Below are 22,398 nucleotides of genomic sequence, written 5' to 3'. Positions count from 1 at the left end.
CTTTATGACAACATGCATAATTTAAAACTATTAGAACATTCAGTAACCTTATTTATAGGGACCTTACTATTGGCTGTGTGATTTCTGTGTCTCTGTCATCTGTAAAAAGAATGTGGGGAATGTGGCGAATTATCTTTCTGTCCCCCTTGGTTTCTGTCCTATGTTTATTTTAGAGGTATTTTATTGGAAGAGAGATACTATACTGTGAATCAGCATGTGTATTCTGCAGCCTACCGGCCACATAGATCCCAGGATAGCCACTAGTGCAGCCCAGTGTATTTATAGATGTTAGAGCTTGGACCTGTCTGTTTGTAGATTCTCTTTACTTACATTCTCACTTGCATATTTTGATGTGTACAGTTTGATTTCTGACAGAATTGTTTTGCTTATAAAGAATAATGAAAATAACATAATAAAGAGATTGATAACCATATGGCTCATCACCATTCTTTCTAAATCATCAGTTTGTGTACCAACTGCTGTTTTCTTGGAGGGAAGAATGTTTCAGTTGAAGCCCTTTGTAGCCCTTCCTGTTACACCTCTTTTCTCCCTGCAGACTTCCTTTCTGTCTCTAATTTATACCTTGATTTCCTTTTAGAGATTTTCAGTATTTTCAGTTTGCTGTGTCTGTTGTTGTCTCATATCTATTTCTTTTTCATTCCATAACCCCAATTTTATTTTTATGACCACCTTTTAGTCCTCAATTCTCCATCTTTTTAAAGATGACAAGGGCCCAGAGAACTCATTGCAAATAATTATTAAAGTCCTTTTAAATCATGTAATTAAAAACATTTTAATAGTGGTTTTAAAGTATTCATATTGCTGGGTATAGTGCCACATGCCTTTAATCCCAGTACTCAGGAGGCTGAGGCAGGAGGATCTTTGTGGGTTTGAGACCGGCCTGGTCTACATAGTAAGTTTCAGGACATCCAGGGCTACATAGTGAAACCTGTCTCAAACAAACAAACAAATAAACAAATTCACATTGTTAGAAAATCTTGTTTCTTAACGTGTTTTTCTTAAGAGTTTTAGAGAGTTTTAGAGAGGCTGGTACAGTTCATCAGAGCTGGCGTGCTTGGTGGTATTGGAAGGTCTTCAACTTTATTAGGTCCATCAGGCTAGAGTGAGAGTTCCAGACACCAACACTGTGTGAGAGTTCCTGTTGTTCTATTTTAAACAAAACAAAACAAAACATATTTTACTTATTTTTAAAAGAACATCATTTATGCTTTTTTTAAAAAAAGATTTATTTATTTATTATGTATATGGTGTTCTGTCTGCACGTATCCCTGCAGGCCAGAAGAGGGCACCAGATCTCATTACAGATGGTTGTGAGTCACCATGTGGTTGCTGAGAATTGAACTCAGGACCTTTGTAAGAATAAGCAGTGCTCTTAACCTCTGAGCCATCTCTCCAGCCCCATTTATACTTTTATTGCTGAAAATTTAAGATATACTAAAGGTGTCTTAGGGTTTCTGTTGCTGTAGTGAAACACCATGACCAAAAAACAAATTAGGGAGGAAAGGGTTTATTCGGCTTACACTTCCACATCACTGTTCATCATTGAAGGAAGTCAGGACAGGAACACAAAAAGGGCAGGAACCTGGAGGTTCCTCTGATGCAGGGGCCATGGAGGAGTGCTGCTTACTGGCTTGCTCAGCCTGCTTTCCTACAGAACCCAGGACCATGGCCCAGGGGTGGCACCACCTACAGTGGGCTGGGTCTTCCGGAGAGGCTGAAAGGCATTGAGGTTCTCTCCTCTCAGATAGCTTATCTTGTGTCAGGATGACACAAGGCCAGTCAGCACAGAAGGTAATAGTAGACGTTGTATCATCAGCCATCTCTCCTCCTGGGTGGCTAGCATGACCATTTGCTTGTGTACCCTTCCAGAGCGCTCTGTCATACAAGTAAGGAAAATAGCGGTGTACGTCTCCTGCTCTTCCTTATTCAAACAGCAGGTGCTTACTCTTAGTGTGTTGTTCTGCTTTCTACTGTGGTAAATACCGCCATATTGGCTCTCTCCGTGTCCTTTCCTTCCACATACATGTGAGATTCAATTGGAATGGATACCTGCATGTGAACTACTTAGTGGTTCTAGTCAGATCTTCAATTTTATTGTATCTTTCTTTAATTGAGTGGCAGACACCACTGTAGCCTGAGGGTTCCTGTGTGCACTGTATTTTTGCCTAGTCTCAGGTACTGACAAAATAACTGTTAATGAATGTGAAGTTTTCTTGTGGCTTTGTTTACATTTCACAGATTGTGATTGAATTTGTGTTTACTGATGATCACTTATTAGTATTTTTATTATTATTTATATATATATATATATATTTTTTTTTGAGACAGCATTTCTCTATATAACAGCCCTGGCTGTTCTGGAACTCACTTTGTAGACCAGGCTAGCTTCAAACTTTCAGAGATCCACCTGCCTCTGCCTCCCGAGTGTTGGGATTAAAGGTGTGTGCCACCATGTCAAGCTTAGTTTTATTATTTTTATTCTTGTCTCGTTTCCTATGGTTTGCTTGATTTTTTTTTTTAAATTGTATTTGTTGCTACTAGTCTTTAGTTGATTGTGTTAATTGCAAATAATTTTACCTATTTTATGGCTATGTTGTAGTTATTCATTTTTTTATTCAATATATTTTTCTATTCAGTATGTTTAAGAGTAGTCTTATTTCTTCTGCCTGTGCATTTGCTGGAGACAAGGTCTTGTATAGCCCAGGCTGTCGTCAAACTCTACATAGCCATGGACAGTTTAATACCTGATTTTCCCCTCTCTGCCTCCCGAGTGCTGGGATTACAGGCATGTGCCACCATGACCATCTATTATATGATTCTTAAAGTCTCATTAATTATCTTTTTTTTTTCTCATCAATGACTAATGTTTATGTACCATGTTGTGTTTTTTGTTTTATTCAAGTGGGTGAACAACTTAGAGGTTGATAGCCGATACAATTCATGGCCTTCTAGTTTACAAGAGTTACTTCGACCCACTTTTCCTGGTGTTATACGGCAGATCAGGAAAAACTTGCATAACATGGTAAGTAAAACTCCTTCCCTCCTTCCCATAACTGTTCCTCTTTGCGTCTCTTCTCTTCTACCATATGTAGAATGTTCAGTTGTTTCTTTATATATGCACAGTGTTCAGACAGAATATGTCTGTGTTGCAGCAGTGTGACAACCTATGTTGCTGTGTGACTCATGTGCCTCATTCATAACTGAAGGTTCACACTGGGCCACTTTATGGTTTTATGTTTTAAGACTTTATTTTCCTAGAGAAATTTTAGGTTTATAGAAGTGCTGTATAAGTTTTAAGAGAGTGGTTGGTTTTTTGTTTTTTGTAACTCAAAAGATACATGGCTACTGTTTTTCTGTCATGTCATTTGTATATGTGTTAATAGACTTCTTTTTATTTCAAGTTACAACTTAATCATTGGCTCAAAAGATTTTTTTGAACTTATTAAGTGAAAGTAAGGAGCACAACATAAGAAAAACTAGTGGGGTGCTTGACATTGCATTTGAGAAGTGAGTGCCTCAGTATCTGGTTCAGAGGAATTAGTCGTACTTCTCAGTGAGTTCTCGAGGTTGTGAGATATTTTGGTCCTGATGTTAGTGCTCTTGGTGTGATATATTAACCACCCCCTTCGCTTGTTCTTTCTTGTGAGCCATTGAGTTTAAGTAGAGTGCCCTAGTTTGCTTCCTATGGCTGTGATAAACTCCATGACCAAAAAGCAACTGGGAAGGAAAGAGCTTCTTCCTTCTTATAGCTTATAGTTCACTGTGAATGGAACTCGGGCAGGAACTGAAACAGAGACCACAGAAGAATGCTGCTTACTGCCTTGCTCTCCATGACTTGCTCAGCTTGTTTTCTTTTACAACCTGAGACCTCCTGTGCAGGGACAGCACCACCCACAGTGGGCTAGGCTCTCCCACATCAATCGTAAATCAAAAAGGCCAGTCTAGTGGAGGCATTTATTTCAGCTGAGGGTCCCTCTTCTAAAATTAGTCTAGCTTCTGTCAAGTTGACAAAACAGTAACCATCGCAATTGGCCTGTCATCACCTTGACACACAAACACATCACCATTAAACCATAAACTTTTCTTTCTTGTCTGCTTCTAAGATGTTATGTTAATTCTAATATCACAATATTAAATATACCACAGTCTTTAAAAAATGCAAACACTTGCCGGGTGGTGGTGGTGCACGCCTGTAATCCTAGCACTCGGGAGGCAGAGGCAGCTGGATCTCTGTGAGTTCAAGGCCAGCCTGGTCTACAAAGAGAGTTCCAGGACAGCCTCCAAAGCTACAGAGAAACCCTGTCTCGAAAAACCACACACACACACACACACACACACACACACACACACACACACACACACTAAATAAAATAAAAATAAAAAAATGCAAACATTTTAAAGTTTAAGCTCTCTTTAGAGTATCCAACATATCTGTAAATGTCCAAAGTCTTCAACAGTAAGCTCTTGTCACAATCACATCACACCCGAAGTTCAGCAGTGTAGAAGGCTACTTCTTGCTAGTTCTTGGTATCTGGGCTACTCATGATCCTCTGCTCCCAGGGTCGGGCAGCTCCACCTCCCCAGCTGTGTGTCTGTAGCACTGCACCTTGTTTAGTAGGCTCAGGCCTGTCCACTACACAGCTGCCACTTCTTGGTGGCTGTCTCACTGTCCTTAAATCTCCAATATGTTAGTGTCTCCAAGGCACCTGGGCTGCACCTTTACCAGTAGCCTCACCTTGGCTCTCTTCAGGGACTCTGACCTTGACACATGATGACAAGCTTCACCTTCTCTCTATGACCCCCTTGAATACTGGGGTTTCCACTGCACCTGAGGCTGTACCTTCACCAATGGCTTCTCTTGACCTCTCCTATGGTGCCAGTCTTCAGCTGCTCTTCGTGACCTCTTTATGCCTTCAAACCCAGTACTATGTGGGATACTCTTAAACAGCACAAGTTTGGCTGCCAGCATGAAATGCAGCCTTGCCTCCTCTGGACCATACCTGCTGTGCTGTGTACTGGCCTGAGGAACATTTCCAAGCTCTGATAATGGCTCGTTTAAGTCTGAGCACTAATGACTTTTTCAGCCCAGAGTTCCAACCACTTTCACTGTCTTCCCCAAAACAACACGGCCAGGTGTGTCACAGTATTAGCTCCGTTTCTGTCCTAGTTTGCTTTCTATTGCTTTAATAAAGACTGTAACCAAAACCAATATTGTGAGAAAGGTTTGCTTTCATCTTACAGCTTACAGTGCACCATGAGAGGGAGGCAGGGAAGGAACCTGGAGACAGAAACTGAAATAGAAGCTCTGAAGAAGCTGCTTACTAGCTTGCTCCTATGGCTCGCTCAGTCTGCTGTGTTTCACAGCAGCACCACTTGCCGCAGTGTGCTGGACCCACCTACGTCATTCATTCATTAAGAAAATGCACCAGTGACTAGCCCACACACCAGTCTGATGGAAGCCTTTTCTCAGTTGAGGGTCCTTCTTCCCAGTGACTCTGGCTTATGTCAAGGTGACAGCGTGTAGGGTTACTTAGAGGAGCATAGATGAAGGATTTTTTACTGGAGCATGGACAACTTTCCAGTGGCTACCTATTTCAGAAAATGTCTCTCCCTTCGCACCAGTCATTAACTGTTTCCAGCCCCCCGGGAAGAGGCAGGGCCTCCTGAGCGCTAATATCTTAATTCTACACATCTAGTAATTTAGTTAACCTCTTAACTCTTCATTCCCCTTCTCACCCCCATCCCCACCCCTCCTTTCCCTGCTTTCGAGAGACAGAGAGAGAAGTGTCTTAGCAGATCTCTCTCCCCTGTCATTTCTTTTGTTTTTTTTTTTTTTGGAGCTGAAAATTGAACCCAGGGCCTTGCACTTGCGAAGCAAAGGCAAGCACTCTACCACTGAGCTAAGTCCCCACCCCATTCCCTGTCATTTCTGTGTCTCTTCCTCTTAACTGTAGAAGAGAGACAGGAGCCAAGGTTGCCTTGAGATTTGTATGGGAAACAACCCTCTGTATTCTCTCTTTTAATTGTAGCTTTTTATTTCATGTATTAATTCTCTGTGTTACAGTGTGTGCATGTAAGTCAGAGGACAACCTTCAGGAGTTGGTTCTCTCCTATTATGTGGGTCCAGAGATTGGACTTGTTTTCAGAATTGGCAACACATGACCCCCTAAGCCAGTGGTTCTCAACCTTCCTAATGCTGCGACCCTTTAACACAGTCCTCATGCTGTGTTGACTAGTTCATTGCTACTTCATAAACTGTAGTTTTGCTATTGTTGTGAATTGTAATGTAAATATCTGTGTTTTCTGATGACCTTAGGCGACCCCGTGAAAGGAATGTTTGCCCCCCCCCCCCCAAGGGGGTGCTACCCGCAGGTTGAGAACCACTGCACTAAGCCATCTGGCCACTCCTGTATTTTTCTCAGTCTTCAAACTACCCTTTTCTTTTCAAAATTCAGGTCTTTCTCTTTCTTACCATATGAGTGAATTTTAGTTTTTTGTTTTTAAAAAGTTTTTTTTAGATGATTTTTATGTGCCTCAGGCTGGCCTTTAAACTCATATAGTTGAGGATGACTTTGAACTCCAGATCCCCTAGCTCCCAGGAGCGAGGACTGCAGTATTCATGCTGGAGTTCCAATCCAGAGCCTCTTGCATGCTTGCTGAACACTTGACCAAATGATTCGCAGCCTCAACCATGAGTAACTTCATCATGTAGAGAATATATACAAACTGGTTAGCACTTATTGAGGACTTAGTACGTCATCGCTATTGCTATGATTTAAAAATTGAGTTCAAAATTAATTGTTCGTTCTGGGAGCCTTAGAAGCAAATACAACAAAAGGGTGGGAGAGCTGATAAAACTGAGATTTATTTGGTATGGTAGAATAGGCAGGCATCAGTAGTCTGGGTTGTCACCAGTCAAATCCATGAAAAAAAAGTCACATCTCTTCCCACTACCAGATTTGACTGTTGAGGGCGGCAGCTGCTATTTTATCCATCACTCTCTTTATATGTGGTTCAGTAGTACTGGGGAAGATTGGCCTCATGTATGACGGTTTGTGTCATTTCTCTTGGCCCAGGAGTGCTTGAATGCCATTTCATGGGTTCTTTTTCTTTTTCCTCTGACAGGTTTTTATTGTTGATCCTGTACATGAGACCACAGCTGAGTTGATTAGCATAGCTGAGATGTTCCTCAGCAATCACATACCATTAAGGTAACACTGGGTCACTTAGCTGAGGTTTGGTTTGTTATTTGGATTACATGTCTGGTTTCATTGAATTGTAGTATAATTAATAGTTGGAGTCACTAATGGCAGTTTTATCTTCTTCTTGGTAAGATGCCTGTCTTTTGGGACTAAGAATTTCATTCTCAACACACAGAAGCTTACCACCATTGAATTATTAACAGCTAGATGTGTGAAAATAGTTTGTGGTCTTCACTTGCTTCCTGCTGGAAGGGAGTTTTCCTGGATGCATGTCCACATAGAAAAGCCCGTTTCTAATTTCAACAGAGAGCTTTCTAGTGGATTTTGTTTGACTTTCAAGGACTAAATGCTTTAGAATGTTAAGTAGCTTTCTGTAGAGACAGACAGATACATCTATGTTAGCTGTGTTGCCAGGTCTACCAACTGGATACCAGGTAGCTGGGTTTCCCTGTTCTTTTCATAAACAATTATATATATATACATACATACATACATACATATACATACATACACATACACACATATATGTGTTTTACATATATATGTGTTAAGATACTTTCCCTTACTGTCTGTAATAATTCTGGTAAGTTTGCATGTTGATAAAATTTGAGTTATTTATTTTTTTCCAAGACAGGGTCTCACTATGTAACTCTGACTATCCTGGAACTCATTGTGTAGCCCAGGCTGGTGTTGAGCTCACAGAGATCCACCTGCCTCTGCCTCCCAAGTGCTGGGCTTAAAGGCGTGTACCTCTGTGCCCCCTTAAATTTGAGTTCTTAAAAATGAAGAAACTAAAAGACAAAAGAAACATTACAATGTGTTCACAGCCCAGCACTGAGTTGTGGTAGGCTTGTATGAACGATGTCTGTCCTGTTTGCCGTTTCGGAACAAAGCTTTGCATACCTGACTCTGTGTAAGAATGTGTTTGATCAAGTGCTTTAGGAAACATGGAGCTCTGTGGGGAGGACGGGGGTTTCCAAGGGCTTTGAAGAAAAGGAGAACTATGAAGACCAGACAAGCAGAGGCTGTTGAATGCAGTGAAATCTGTCATTAAAATTTGAATGCCACCTGGAAATGGAGAAATAAATTGCTAAATTACAACCATAGCTATTCTTTGTTTAGAGGGGAATCTGAGAACATGTCACTTGGTTTATGGTACACAGTGGACCCTAAACATTTGTACAGTTGTGCTGAGGACAAGATTACAGATGAAGGGAAAGAAGGCACTTGAGCCCTGGGCACATGAAGGGGAGTGACAGATAGGTTGACTTTTTGCTCTTGGTGTGGGGAATGTGGTTCTGCCCTGTGACACTGGCTGATACAAGCTGTGGAAAGGATGCAGACTCCCAAGGGACTCCCTGGGACTATCTAGTAAGGGAGGTACCCAGGAGATACAAAAGCCTGAAGTTTTTGCCTTACCTAAAAAAAACAAAAACAAAAACAAAAACAAAAACAAAAACAAAAAACAGATGCCCAACTAGAAACTGGAGATGGGAAGTAGACTTAGTTGTAAAGAGATAATGAGATTCTGGTGGTGTAATTAGGTGTCAACTTGCCTACATAAGGATGTTTAGGCTACTTTTTCTAATTACATGGTTTATGTCATAAGTAAAGTTTTAAAAGATACCAAGTTAACTTGAAAACAAATCTCTCTGTCTACACATGCACACATCACTAGATAACTGATACTTTTTTTTTTTTTTTTTTTTGAGATAGGATCTCACTATGAAGACCAGACTGACATAGAACTTAGTGAGATTGTTCTGGGATTATAGGTGTGTGCCACCGCATCGGGCCCACTATTAACAGTTCTTAGTTGATAAATATGCTCATAGTTGTTACATTTCCATATGTACTATGTCACTATCCTTTGCTCATGTTCACTCCTATTGCTCTCCTGTGTCCCTCTTCTCTTCTTCTGCTGTGTTGTTCTTGTGTATATGTGTGTCTTCTTGTTTGTGATATTGTGATAAAACACCATGACCCAAAGTTACTTGTGGAAGAAAGGCTTTAGTTCAATTTTACAGTGCATCATCATGGGAAACTAAGTCAGGAATCCATAGCAGAAACTAAAGCAGAGACCATGTAAGAATGCTTCTTGCTGGTGTGCTATTCTTATGGCTTGTTCAGCTGGCTTTTTTATATCAGCTAGCCCACTTGCCTATCGAGTTACCACTCACAGTGGGATGGACCCTCCCGTATCAATCAGCAATCTCAAAAAGCCATACAGATATGACCACAGTCCAACCCAGCAGGCAGCTCCTCAATTGAGGTTCTCCCTTGCCAGTTGTGTCAAGCTGACAACTGTGATTAGCCCTCTCTTACACATATATGTTTTCTTATGTGTCTGGCTCCCGTGTGTGTGTGTGTGTGTGTGTGTGTGTGTGTATGTGTACGTACACGTGAGTGTGTATGCATACATCTGTGTGCATATGCATGCATGTTTATTTCAGCGTTTGGCTTATTTTGTTTAACATTATCTTCAGCTCCACCCATTTTGTACAAATTATACTTTTCTTTGTGACTGAATAAAATTCCATTGTATTATAGTAGACTGCCTTTTAGAAGCCCAGTTATCAAGCCTAACATTGTGGTGCACACCTTTAATCCCAGCATGTGGGAGGCAAAGGTGGGTAGGTTTCTGTGAGTTCACGGACAGCCTGATCTACAAAATGAGTTCCAGGACAGCCAGAACTACACAGTGAGACCCTGTCCCAAAAACAATAAGAAAAACAAAAAAGGAAGGATGCCCAATTAAATGGGTCTGCTGACACAGGCTTGAATTCCTAGCACTTGGGAGGCAGAGGCAGGGGAATCCCAAGTTTGAGACTAGCCTGGGCTTTATAGTATGGTCAGTGTAGGTTACACATACTCTGTCTCAAAGAAACCTTATAAATCAATAAGCAAAAACTAAATCATGTTGATTAAATGGCTGGGGGAGTTAGCTCAGTAGTAGAACACTTGGCTAACATAGTTGAGATTCTAGGTTTAATCGCCAGGGCCACACAAATCTATGTTGATTGATTGACATCGTTAACTAACTCTATAATATATATTATGGTTCCTTGTTGACATTGCTCATGCTATGGATTTTGACAGAGGTAGAATATTAACTGTTTACATTATACATGCCAACTAAAATCACTGCCCTAAAAGTCCCCCATGCTACATGTTTGCCCTTCCCTCCATTAACTTGAACCTTTGGACACAACTGACATTTTAGTTATCCTCATAGTTTTTATCCTTTTCAGAATGCCATATAATTGCAGCTATGTAGTATGTAGCTTTTTAGACTGACTTGTTTCATTTAGCAATGTGCTAAATAATTCAGGTTATTTAGTTGTGAGAGTTGATAAAAAAATTTCTATCCATCCATCCATCCATCCATCCATGTAATCCAGGCTGGCCTAGAACTCCTGATTCTCCTGCGTCAGCTTCCCATGGCATGTACTGCTACTCCCAGCCTCCTAATTTCTTTTAATCACTGAGTAATATTTCATTATGTGATTATACCATATTTTGTCTATCCTTTCACCTTTGAAGGGCATTATTTTAGTCCACTTTTTGTTGGTGTGATAAACACTATTTCTTCCAGAAACAACTTGGGCAGAAAAGAGTTTATTTCATCTTATAGTTTACAGTCCATCATGAAAAGGGAGTCAGGGCAGAAACTCCAGGCGGGTACCTGGAGGCAAGGCCTGAAAGAAAAGCCATGGAGGAATGCTGCTTACTGGCTTTCTCCTGGAGTCTTGCTCAGTTTGCTTTCTTATACTACCCAGGATGACTTACCAAGGTGGGCATTGCCTGGAGTGGGTTAGGCTCCTCCATATTAATCATGAGTCAAGGAAGTGCCTCATAGACATGCTCAAGGATTATCTGACTAAAGTAATTCCTCCACTGGGATTCATTCTTCCCAGGTATATCTGGGTTTCTGTTGAGTTGATAAAAACTTACCAACACAACTGGCACTTTATCAGCTTAACACAAAATTATATCACTATTAAGCCATAACCTTTTTTTTTTTTTGTCCTCAAGATCTCATGTTAATATTAATATCACATAAAGCACAGTCCAACATTTAAAAATTCTTAAGTCTTTGGAAATTCCATTACTTCAAAGTTCAGCCTCAGGATCTAGAGAGATATCTCAGCAGTTAAGACCAAATACAACTCTTCCAAAGGATCCAAGTTTAATTGCCAGCATTCCTAACAGGGAGCTGTAACCCCTCTGTAACCCCAGCTCTAACACCTCTAGCCTCTCCAGGCACCCGCACTGTTGTTCCCATGCCCACACACAAACACATACACACATAATTCAAAATATTTGTAAAAATTCATTCACTTCAGGATAGCTAGCATCTCTTAGAAAATCCAAACTTTCTCAACTGTGAGCTTCTGGAAAATACAAAAATAAGGTACATTTTTCTTATTCCAAGAGGAAAGAACCAGGTCAAAACAAAACCCAAATACAACAATGTAACCAGCTCAGTGTCTGACACCTAGGACTCAAGATTTTCTGAGCTCCAGAGGGCTTGGGTAGCCCCACCTCTTTAGTGACCCCACCCACAGTACACAACTTGTGTTAGACTCAGGTGTACTTAACTTCATGCTTGCTTTCCTCAGTAGTCCTCCCACAGACCTGTCATCTCCAATATGCCGGAGTCTCTACTGCAGCTGAGGGTGCACCATTTTCAATGGCCTCTCCCACCCTCTCTCCAGGGACCTGACCCTGCCACATGGTTCCAAGCCTCAGCTTTTCTCTATTATCCCTTCAATCCTGAGGTCGTCATTGCAACTAAGGCTGCATCTTCACCAGTGACCTTTTAATTTCTCACAGTGCCAAGCCTCAGCTTCTTCATGACCTCTGGGGTCTTCACTGCAGTTGAGGCCGCACCTTCACCCAGTGGCCTTTCCTAGCTTCTCCCAGCACCAGGGCCTCAGTTGCTCTCTGTGACCTGTCCGTACCTTCAAAACCAGTGCCACATGTGAGAGTCCTACACAGCATTCTGTTTGGCTGCCAGCTTGAGATGCAGCCTTGGTCCCCTCTGTAGCATAGCCTCTGTATGCTGACTCTTCAGAAACTTTGAAGAGTTTACCTCAATGCCACTGGTCTCTTAGCAAATCACAGCTGATCTTGCAGCCTCAGATAACCGACATTAATTGTCCCAGGAAAGCCAAGGTTTCACTTCAGTAGTGCTGGTCTCTTGTTAATCACAGCTGATTCTTTAGCTGATCAGAAACTACATATTCTTAATTCAAAACATTTACATGTATATCCCTGACAGAGTCTTTGCTTCTCTCTGACACTTCAGTAGCCAGGCATTTCTTTCAATGGTCCTATCTTCCAAGCTTTCACAGAATAGCCCATTAAACTTTGAACACTCAATGACTTTTCCAATCCAGAGGTCCAAGCACTTCTGCAAGCCTTCCAAAATTCACATGACCAGGTCTATCACAGCAACGCCCAATGATCCTGGTACCAATTTCTGTTTTTGTTTGCTTTCTGCTGTGGTGATAGTCACCATGCCAAAAGCAACTCAGGGAGGAAAGGGCTTATTTCATTTTACAGCTTACAGTAGACGTGAAGAACAGTCAAGGAAGAAGTCAGGCAGGAACTGGAGCAGAGAACATGGAGGAACAGCTGCTTGCTGTCTTGTCCTCCAAGGCCCAGGCTCACCTGCCCAGGGGTCGCCACCCACAGTAGGCCAGGTCCTTCCACATAAATCATTCATGAAGGAAAGACTCTAAAGACATACACAGGATAATATGATGGAGTCAGTTCCTCAGTTGGGATTCTCTCTTCCCAGATATGGTTAGATTTGTGTCAAGTGATGAAAACTAACCAGAGTCTGCATATTGCTTTCTGCAAATTTGAGCAGTTATCAATGAAGCTTATAAATTCCATGTACAGATTTTTATGTGGACAAAGTTCTGTTTTTAAATGTTGTTGTTTGTTTAATACTGAGTTTCAAGAGTCATTTTTAATTTTTTGATACTAGTCCTTTTTCAGATGTGTGTTTTTCAAGGATTGTCTGCTAGTTTGTGGATTTTCATTTCCTTCTCTTGATAGTTTTTTTTTTTTTTTTTAATTTTTTTCCCTTTTTTTCAAAGCAGGTATTTTTTGTTTTTCTGTGTGGGGTTTGTTTTTTTTAAAGATAGGGTCTCACTATGTAGCTCTGCTTATAGACCAGGCTGACCTTGAACTCAGAGATCTACCTGTTTCTGCTTCCTGAGTGCTGGGATTAAAGGCATGCACTGCCATCCTGGCTTCTTTTTATATTGCTTTAGTTATATTTAAATTTTTTTCAATTTCTATTTCTGGGTTTTTAAAATTTACTTATTTACTCTTTATGTGTATGTGCCCCACATATATGTGCAGTACCCACAGAGGCTATTATTGGACATCAGATGCTCTGAAACTGGAGTTAGAGGCCCTTGCAAGCCATCTGATTGTGGGTGCTGGGAACGGAACCGTACTCTGCAAGAGCAGCAGTGCTCTTAATAGTTGAGCTATTTCTCCAGTCCTCCAGTTAAAAGCAGAACAGAATTTCGACCTATCCCTGTAGCAATACTCTTCATGTCAGAAAGAAGTCTATTCAAGACTCTGAAAGGGCTTTAAGTGTAGAAAGCCTAACCTATTCTGTGACCCTACTCTTGTTTTTTAAATGATGTGTGTACCTTTGCCACCCTTGTTTAGAGTGGGATGTGGGCTTCCTTCTCGGTTAGGAATGGACAGCTGGGCCCCACCTGCCTCTAGCTGATTGCTTTCTTTAAAATGCACTTTTTGTTCTCTGCAGGATTGGTTTTATCTTTGTGGTCAATGACTCGGAAGATGTTGATGGCATGCAAGACGCTGGAGTTGCTGTTCTGAGAGCGTATAATTATGTTGTCCAAGAAGTGGATGGTTATCATGCCTTCCAAACTCTCACACACGTATGTTTTTGTTCAAAATGGCAAATACTTTTTAAAAAAGTTAACTTACTCTAAAACAGTTTGTAGTAGTAGTATTTTGTATTTCCGAAAAAAGAAAAGGTAAAATAAATTCTTATATAAACTCTTGGGTTTTATATTTCAGGGCTCCTTATACTTTAAGTCACTGATATGAATATAATAGATTGCTGTGTTTATTTTAATGTTTAGAATTTATTATGGGGAGGGGGCATGTGTGTGCTATGGTACATGTATGGAGGTCCAGAGGATGACCTTCTGAGTGGATTCTCTCCTTCCACCATAGGATCTGGGGATCAAGCTTGGTTGTCAGGCTTGTTCAGCCATAGTGCTGGCCATTAGATGTGGTTCCTTAGGAGTCAGGCTAGTGTGTTAGAGTACTCTGCACTTTGGTTATATGAAATCATCAGTTAATGCCTTTGGGCAATATGATGTTCTCTGCTTTTTTTGTTTGTTTGTTTTTGTTGTTGTTTTTAATCAGTCTTTTTTCTTTTGAGACTGTCTTATGGTTTCTTTTCATCTTCTCCTTGTCCCCCTCTTTCCTTTCCTCCACCACCTCCTGCTCCTCCTCTGCCTTCTCCTCCTTTTTTTTAGGCACTCTCACAGCTGGCGCTAACCTTGAACACACTGTAGTTTAAGATGACCTTGGGCTTTTTATTCTGCTTTTACTTCCCCAGTGCAGGGTGTTAGATGTGCAGCACCACACCTGGTTGCTTTTTGTTTTTTCTTCTGAGATAGGGTCTTTCTGTATAGCCCAGGCTAGCCTAAAATTCTGGTCTACTTCCCTCAGCTTCCCAAGTGCTGGCTCTCTCTGGCATATTTTACCACAGCTGGCTTCTGATACTTCTCAAAGCATTTTTGCTTTCCTGCATTTGGGATATAATGTGTTTATGAACTGATAAGATCATTTCAAGAAATCTTTAGTCCTAACACTCAGGGGCATCTTTGAATTCCTGGCCAGCCTGATCTACACAGCAAGTTAGTTTCAAGCTAGACCTTCATGATAGTAGTATTCTGTCCTTAAAAAAGAAGAAGAAGAAGAAGAAGAAGAAGAAGAAGAAGAAGAAGAGGAGGAGGAGGAGGAGGAGGAGGAGGAGGAGGAGGAGGAGGAGAAGAAGAAGAAGAAGAAGAAGAAGAAGAAGAAGAAGAAGAAGAAGAAGAAGAAAGAAAGATCTCTAGTTCTTCATGAGTGGTGTCTTACGAGGAATATTGAAATGATAGTGTTACTAAGAAGTTCCAGTTTGCTTTTTAAGACAAATAGTCGTATTTTTCTATTGTGTTAGAGATTTCATCACATTTGAAATTTGGATTTAAAAGTGTAGTTGGTTACCTATTTTTCTTTCTTTAGATCTATAACAAGGTGAGGACTGGAGAAAAAGTGAAAGTTGAACATGTGGTCAGTGTCTTGCAGAAGAAATACCCATATGTCGAAGTGAATAGCATTCTGGGCATTGATTCTGCTTACGATCAGAACCGGAAGGTAACACATTCTTTCGAACTTATTTCCTTGGTATTTTAACTTGACTGCAGCATGGACTGTCCTCCTTGCATTGGATAGTGTCTATAGTGGGGTGTTGATGAAAATGCTCAGTACTTAGCATTTCAAAATGTAGACAGACCACTTTTTAGTCCCCATCCTCCCTTCCCCACCCACCCTTCCTTTGGAGACAGGATCTTACTGTGCAGCCCTTGACTGGCCTTGAGCTCACAGAGATCAGCTGTCTCTACCCTGTGAGTGCTGGGATTAAAGGCATGTTGCTACCACATCTAGCCTCACTTGTCAATCTTTGAAAAGGGATTCTATTTCAGAAAATAGTACTTTTTTTTTTAACTTGCATGTTAACTTTTAAATTGGAAAACAATTACTTTTTCATCATATAGTAGTTATACTTGTATGAAGTATGTTCTGTATAAAACCTATTGGAGGTATAGAACCAGGAGGTAGTGTATGGCACAATATGTATCGTTTGACTTTATGTCATTGTTCAGGTTCCAGATGTGTCAGTTTTAAGAAATAATTAACTATCAGGGTGGTGGTGGTGCACACCTTTAATCCCAGCACTCTGGAGGCAGAGACAGGTGGATCTCTGAGTTCAAGACCAGCCTGGTCTACAGAGCGAGTTCCAGGACAGCCACCAAAACTACACAGAGAAACCCTGTCTTGAAAAACAACAACAGAAGAAGAGGAAGGAGGAGGAGGAGGAAGAAGAGGGAGAGGAAGAAGAAGAAGAAAAAATAGAAGAAATGAAATAACTAGAGCCAGGGAAATTGCTTATTGGTATAGATGCTTACTGTACAAGCCTGATGACCTGAGTTTGAGCCTCCAAACTCAACTCACATAAAGATGAAAGAAGAGAAGACTTCAGTTTTATTTTTTGGGGGAAGGGGCATGACATAAAACCAAGTACTTTGTGACCAGTTTGTACATATTTACATACCTATAATCAAAACATTTATTCTTATACTGTGAGAATATTAGAAAATACTTTGCTGTACTTTGGTTTTTAAAAAGTGCTATAAAAATTAATAATTTAGTAAACAAGATCTTTGGAGGTTGGAAGCAACTGTAAGAATGGAAGAATCAGTTCCCTTTTACAGCCCATCCTACTGTGGAAAGATGTGGAAAGAAGCCGATGGTAGCTGACTCCTTGAGGCAGGCTGGAGTGGGTTCCTAGGCTGGGGCAGAAGCCGTGGGCACAGGGAGCCGACAGATCTGTCTATGGCAGTTCTTGAGAGCAGTTTGCTTCTCAGTGAGCAGCCTGGCTAGACGCTAGCTGGGTGCTGAGGTCTTCAGAGTTCTTCTCTGAAGAAAGCAGGAGCAGAGCAGCTGTGCATCTGGGCTCTGAAATCTTCCTTCTCTTCCTCCATTGGCGCCTGCAGCAGTTAGGACTCTGCAGCCCCTGAATGTCCAAATGTAAAGACATGTCTACTTGGCTGAATGTAAATGTGCAAATAAGGTGAAAAAAGGACCAATCCGGGAAAGCCGATTGAGCAGGGGAAAGAGCCTGAGCTCAAGTAGCTCAAAGTTCACAATCAGGCCCTGCAAGTCTCTTGTCTCTACAGAGGTAAAGAGACTTAAGAAGAAGGCTCCTAGGTATCCCCAGTTGCTGCAGTAACATCTGCAGCTGCTTGCCGCTTCCCTGCTTTATTCAACCAGCACATTCTGCTTGGCCCTCTTTGTCAGCTGCCACTGTGGGAACAGTTCCCTGGGGCTCTTTGGTCCTCTGGGCTTGAGGCTGCTGGCTGTCAGTAAGTGCTGTACTGGGGGAGTAGAGAATATGCGTCCAACAACTGCAGAAAGTTTTGTTGTACAATGATGAGCATGGTATACATGATGCAGTTTTAGAAGCCTGGAGGACTGTCCACACACATAGACAGACATCTACACAGTCCCTAGTCTGTAAAGTTTTTGTTTCTTAAAGTTCAGTAATTTAATTTCACATTTACCAAGCAAGATATTAATTATGATACCACTTTCTTAAAAATTAACTTACAAAGCGGCTGGTTTCCATACCACTTAAAAAAGAAAGAAATAGCTTTAGTCATTTCTTTTGCTATATTCTGTTATTTTTTTAAAAAGATTTATTTATTTGTGTGTGTATATTTGTGAATATGTGCTCCATTTGTGTGCTGGAGACCACTGAGACAAATAGAGGGCGTCTGACTCAGAGGAACTGCAGTTACAGAACCACCATGTGGATGGCTGGGAACAGAACTCAGGTGCTTTGCAAGAGCAGCACATGCTCATAAGGACTGAGTCATCTCTCCAGCCCTTCTTTTGTTCTTTTTAACAATTCATTTCTATTTGCTATCGTTGTGTGCTTGCATGTGGAGGTCAGATGACAACTTTGTATTGCCTGTTGTGTGGGTTCTGGAGATAAAATTCAGGTCACTGGGTTTACAGCAAGTGTTTCACACATTCAGTCATCTTCCTAGCCCTGGTAACTTTGTAAAATTAAACAGGCATGTAAGAAACTATGTTTTGTTCTGTGTGTGTTGTGAGGAGGAACATGTGTTTTCTTTTTGTCCTTTTCTAGGAAGCAAGAGGCTACTATGAGCAGACTGGTGTTGGTCCCTTGCCTGTTGTTTTGTTCAATGGCATGCCCTTTGAAAAGGAACAGCTAGATCCTGATGAGCTGGAAACCATTACAATGCACAAGATCTTGGAGACCACTACCTTCTTCCAGAGGGCGGTGTATTTGGTGAGTGGTATTTTCAGGCCAACTTTGAAAGCAAATGATTTATACCTTGTAGCTTCTTAGTAGGCAATAAAATTCTGTATTATGCAGGGCATTATAACACATGACTTTAATCTCAGTTCTCAGGAGGAGGCAGGTGGATCTCTGTGAGTTCCAGGACAGCCAGGGCTACAGTGAGATCATGTCAAAAAACAAAAATAAACCAAAAAAAAAAAACTGTGCTATTTTCTTTTTCTTTTCATTTATTTATTTATTTTTATTCATCCATTTATTTATTTATTTATTTATTTATTTATTTATTTATTAATTATCAGCTTGATACAGTATAAATTCTTATCCTAATAATGAAATGTTTCACTGAGGCTTGCCCAGTTATTGAGTAAAACTAAAACTTAATTATAAGCCACAGTCATCCTAGGGTTCCCCCTGCTATATAGCCTCCCTGGTTCTGTGGGTTGCAGTCTGATTGTTCTTTGCTTTATATCTAGAATCCACTTATGAGTGAGTACATACCATGTTTGTTCTTCTGGGTTTGGGTTACCTCACTCAGGATGATCTCTTCTAGTTCCATCCATTTGCCTCCGCCACCACCCGGCTATATTTTTATATTTTTATTGATATTATTTATTTGGGAATTTCTTAGTCATGTTTTCTTTATGTCTTTGAGTATACTTAATCTAGATTATTTAAATTCTTTGGGTTTTAGGTCTACTGTTTGGATTTTTATAAGGACAGTATGTATTGGCTACTTGGTTTTTTGTTGTTGTTTTGGGTATATGTATATTTTTTCTTTTTGATTATTTTAGTATTTTCTTGTTATAATTGGACATTTTAGCTGAATAATTCTTTGAACCTGAATCTTCACCCTACAAGGGAGATGTTCATTCTTGTGCTATTGTTGTTACAGCTGTTACTTGGTATTTTTTTTTTTTTTTTTTTTTTTTTCCCCTGAGACAGGGTTTCTCTGTGTAGCTTTGCGCCTTTCCTGGAACTCGCTTTGGAGACCAGGCTGGCCTCGAACTCATAGAGATCCGCCTGCCTCTGCCTCCCGAGTGCTGGGATTAAAGGCGTGCACCACCACTGTCCGGCTGTTACTTGTTTTATAACGACTTTCTTAAGTAGATTCTTTGTTGTGTGTGAACTCTGCAGTATCTGCTTATTTAGCTTATTGACTAGCTAGTAAGTGAACACGTTTTCTTAAGTGTGTTTTCCCAGGTATCTCTGTGTTCACAATGGGGCTTGGCTTGAATACTCAGCTAGGCTGTTGACCGCTGTCCTTAGCCTTAGTCTGTGTGTTTGGTGCTGGAGGTTGAACCCTCAGGCTTTGTGTATGCTAAGGAAGCACAGTGTACACCCCAGCCTTGGCTTCAGTTATTGCTTGCTCAGGTTATCAAGGTTCGTTACCAGAGTCCAGAGCTTTCTATGGGTTTTCCTGTTCATGTGCAGTATTCTGGGCATCATACTTCAGACTCTGAACACTGCGTCAGAATTCACAGTCTCCTGGACCATCTCATTCTCCAGATGTGTATGTATTTGACCAGCTTTATTTTAGGCCATCTGAGGTGTCAAACAATTTCTCCTGATTGCACTTGCAAATATCCCAGGGAAAAGCTGTTGAGATGTTACTCAGCTCAAATAAAGAGAACCCTGGGAACTCTGTTGCTTCTTTTGGTGATCTGTTGCTTTATTAAGGGTTTTATTAGTTAGAGAATGGTAGACTATAATAGGGCAAGTTAAAATGTCATAAAGACCACTTTCCTACTAATATTCAGGCATTTTCTTCAGTAAAAGTCCCTCAGAATTTTGCAAGCCTTTAGTTAATATTTCTGAGTTTTGGGAAACTTGTTGTTGTTAGTGGTGGTGTATGAGTGTATAATCTCAAAGTTTCTTTGAATAGGAGGTTTTTTACTTTATTATTCCTTATGATGTCATCCTCAAATAGTATTTTAAATATCAAATAACATTAGTATACCTGTAACTCTAAGTTGAAATATATTGGAATTTTTTGTTGTTTTAAAAGCTGATTTTGGTCTGGAGAGATGGCTCAGTGGTTAAGAGCACCGACTGCTCTTCCAGAAGTCCTGAGTTCAATTCCCAGCAACCACATGGTGGCTCACAACCACTTGTAATGAGATCTGGCACCCTCTTCTGGTCTGCAGGGATACATAATAAATAAATAAATTAAAAAAAAAAAGCTGATTTAAAAAAAATTATTACTAAATACTTGCAAGTAAAGAACATCACACACCAAAATCAACCAGATCCAAAGATTATACATCTCAGTGAACTTTTACATAGTTAGAAGCCATTCTGAAGCTATGGAGCTTCACATTGGATTTTTGAACGTTCACGCCCGTGCGTGCGTGCGTGCGTGTGTGTGTGTGTGTGTGTGTGTGTTCACTTTTTATCCACTTACCTCTCAGGGGCTGATTAGAAGGTTCCTGTCCCTTGGCTGTCTTAAATGATCCTGCAGCAAATCATGCAGTGCTAGGGGTTGAAGCCAGAGCTTTGTGCATGCTAGGCAAGCACTCTACCACTGAGTGGAAGCCCTCTACTCTCTGTATAATGTCCTTTGATGCACAAAAGTTTCTGTTCTGATGAATTTTAGTTTATTCTTTCCTTTTGATTTTGTACTCTCATTGTTTTATCCAAGAAAGCACTGCTAAATCATTGCTCAGCTATTATGAAGTGTTTTCCTCTGGTGTTTTCTTTAAGACCTTTAAGCTTGCAAATCTTTAGGGTATACCTTTGACCTATTTTGAATTAATATAATTTTTTTTACATTTATTATTGTTTAGGGGATGTGCATGCCATAACACATGTGTGGAAGTCAAAGGACAATTGTGGAGTTTAGATCTTTCAACCTTTACATGAGTTCTGGGGAATCAAACTCTGGCTGCCTTGTTGGCCCAGCAAGCTCCTTACCCACTGAGCCATCTCACCAGCCCTGATAATTGTTTTTGAGACAAGGTAGCGCTGGCTGGCCTAGAACTTGCTAGGTAGCCCAGGCTGGCCGTGAACTCAGAGATCCATCTAACCCTGAGTGTTGGGATTAACAGTGTGTACCAGTATACCCAGTCTCTGAAGACTTTTGTTTGACTACATTGACATTTAGAACAAATCTACTTATTTTAAAAAATTATTTCTGGGGCTGGAGAGATGGCTCAGAGGTTAAGAGCACTGGCTGTTCTTCCAGAGGTCCTGAGTTCAAATTCCCAGCAACCACATGGTGGCTCACAACCATCTGTAATGAGACCTGGTGCCTCTTCTGGCCTGGAGGCATACATGCAGACAGAACACTGTATACATAATAAATAAATAAATCTTTAAAAAAAAAAGGAAAAAGAAAAAAATCTATTTCTGGCTGGGCAGTGGTGGCATGTACCTTTAATCCCAGCACTTGGAAGGCCTCAAAAGGCAGACAGATCCCTGAGTTTGAGACCAGCCTAGTCTACAAAACGTGTTCCAAGACAGCCAGAACTGTTACTCAGAGAAATCCTGTCTCACCCCCCCCCCCCAAAAAAAGTTAAAAATTTATTTCTGGCCAGGTGTGGTGGCGCACACCTTTATTCCCAGTACTTGAGAGCCTCAAAAGGCAGGCAAATCCCTGCATTGGAGACCAGCCTGGTCTGTAGAGCGAGTTCTAGGACAGCTCGGTCTGCACAGAGGAACTCTGCTTTGAAAAGCCAAAAGTAAATAAAAATTTAGTTCTGACTTTTTAAACAAATGATACTGGAAAAAAACTATCAACTTAAGCACAGAGCAAAATTTGGCCCTTACTTTATGCCTCATATAAAAATGAATTCAAGGGCTGACAAAATGGCTCAGTGGGTCAGGAGCTTGCTGGGCCAGTCTAGCAATCTGAGTTTGATTCCCTAGAACCCATGTAAAGGTGAACAGAGAAAAGTGACTCCACACAGGGGTTGTGTGCCTCCCACCATGGGAAGGCTGACCTAGCTTTCTTGTTCCCGAGCCTCCTGTCTTTCAGTGGATGTTACTAGCCCCCTGTGTGGTGACAGAGTTAGAGAT

At 40.8% G+C, this 22,398-nt stretch overlaps 1 protein-coding gene across 2 annotated transcripts in view; it reads left to right on the top strand.

Moving 5' to 3' along the window:
• Nucleotides 1-22,398, top strand: part of Uggt1 (UDP-glucose glycoprotein glucosyltransferase 1) — a 135,705-nt gene that overhangs the window by 58,498 nt on the left and 54,809 nt on the right. For both annotated transcript variants that reach the window (XM_036167340.1, XM_036167341.1), the window contains 5 exons: nucleotides 2,924-3,043; nucleotides 7,147-7,232; nucleotides 14,020-14,155; nucleotides 15,519-15,650; nucleotides 18,208-18,372. In XM_036167340.1, coding sequence (XP_036023233.1) covers nucleotides 2,924-3,043; nucleotides 7,147-7,232; nucleotides 14,020-14,155; nucleotides 15,519-15,650; nucleotides 18,208-18,372 — 639 coding nt within the window. The remainder of the gene's footprint in view (nucleotides 1-2,923; nucleotides 3,044-7,146; nucleotides 7,233-14,019; nucleotides 14,156-15,518; nucleotides 15,651-18,207; nucleotides 18,373-22,398) is intronic.

Source organism: Onychomys torridus, chromosome 18 (assembly GCF_903995425.1).
Source record: "Onychomys torridus chromosome 18, mOncTor1.1, whole genome shotgun sequence".
Lineage (NCBI taxonomy): Eukaryota > Metazoa > Chordata > Mammalia > Rodentia > Cricetidae > Onychomys > Onychomys torridus.
Note: the sequence above shows the minus strand (reverse complement) of the source record. Positions and strands in the feature narration are given on the sequence as shown.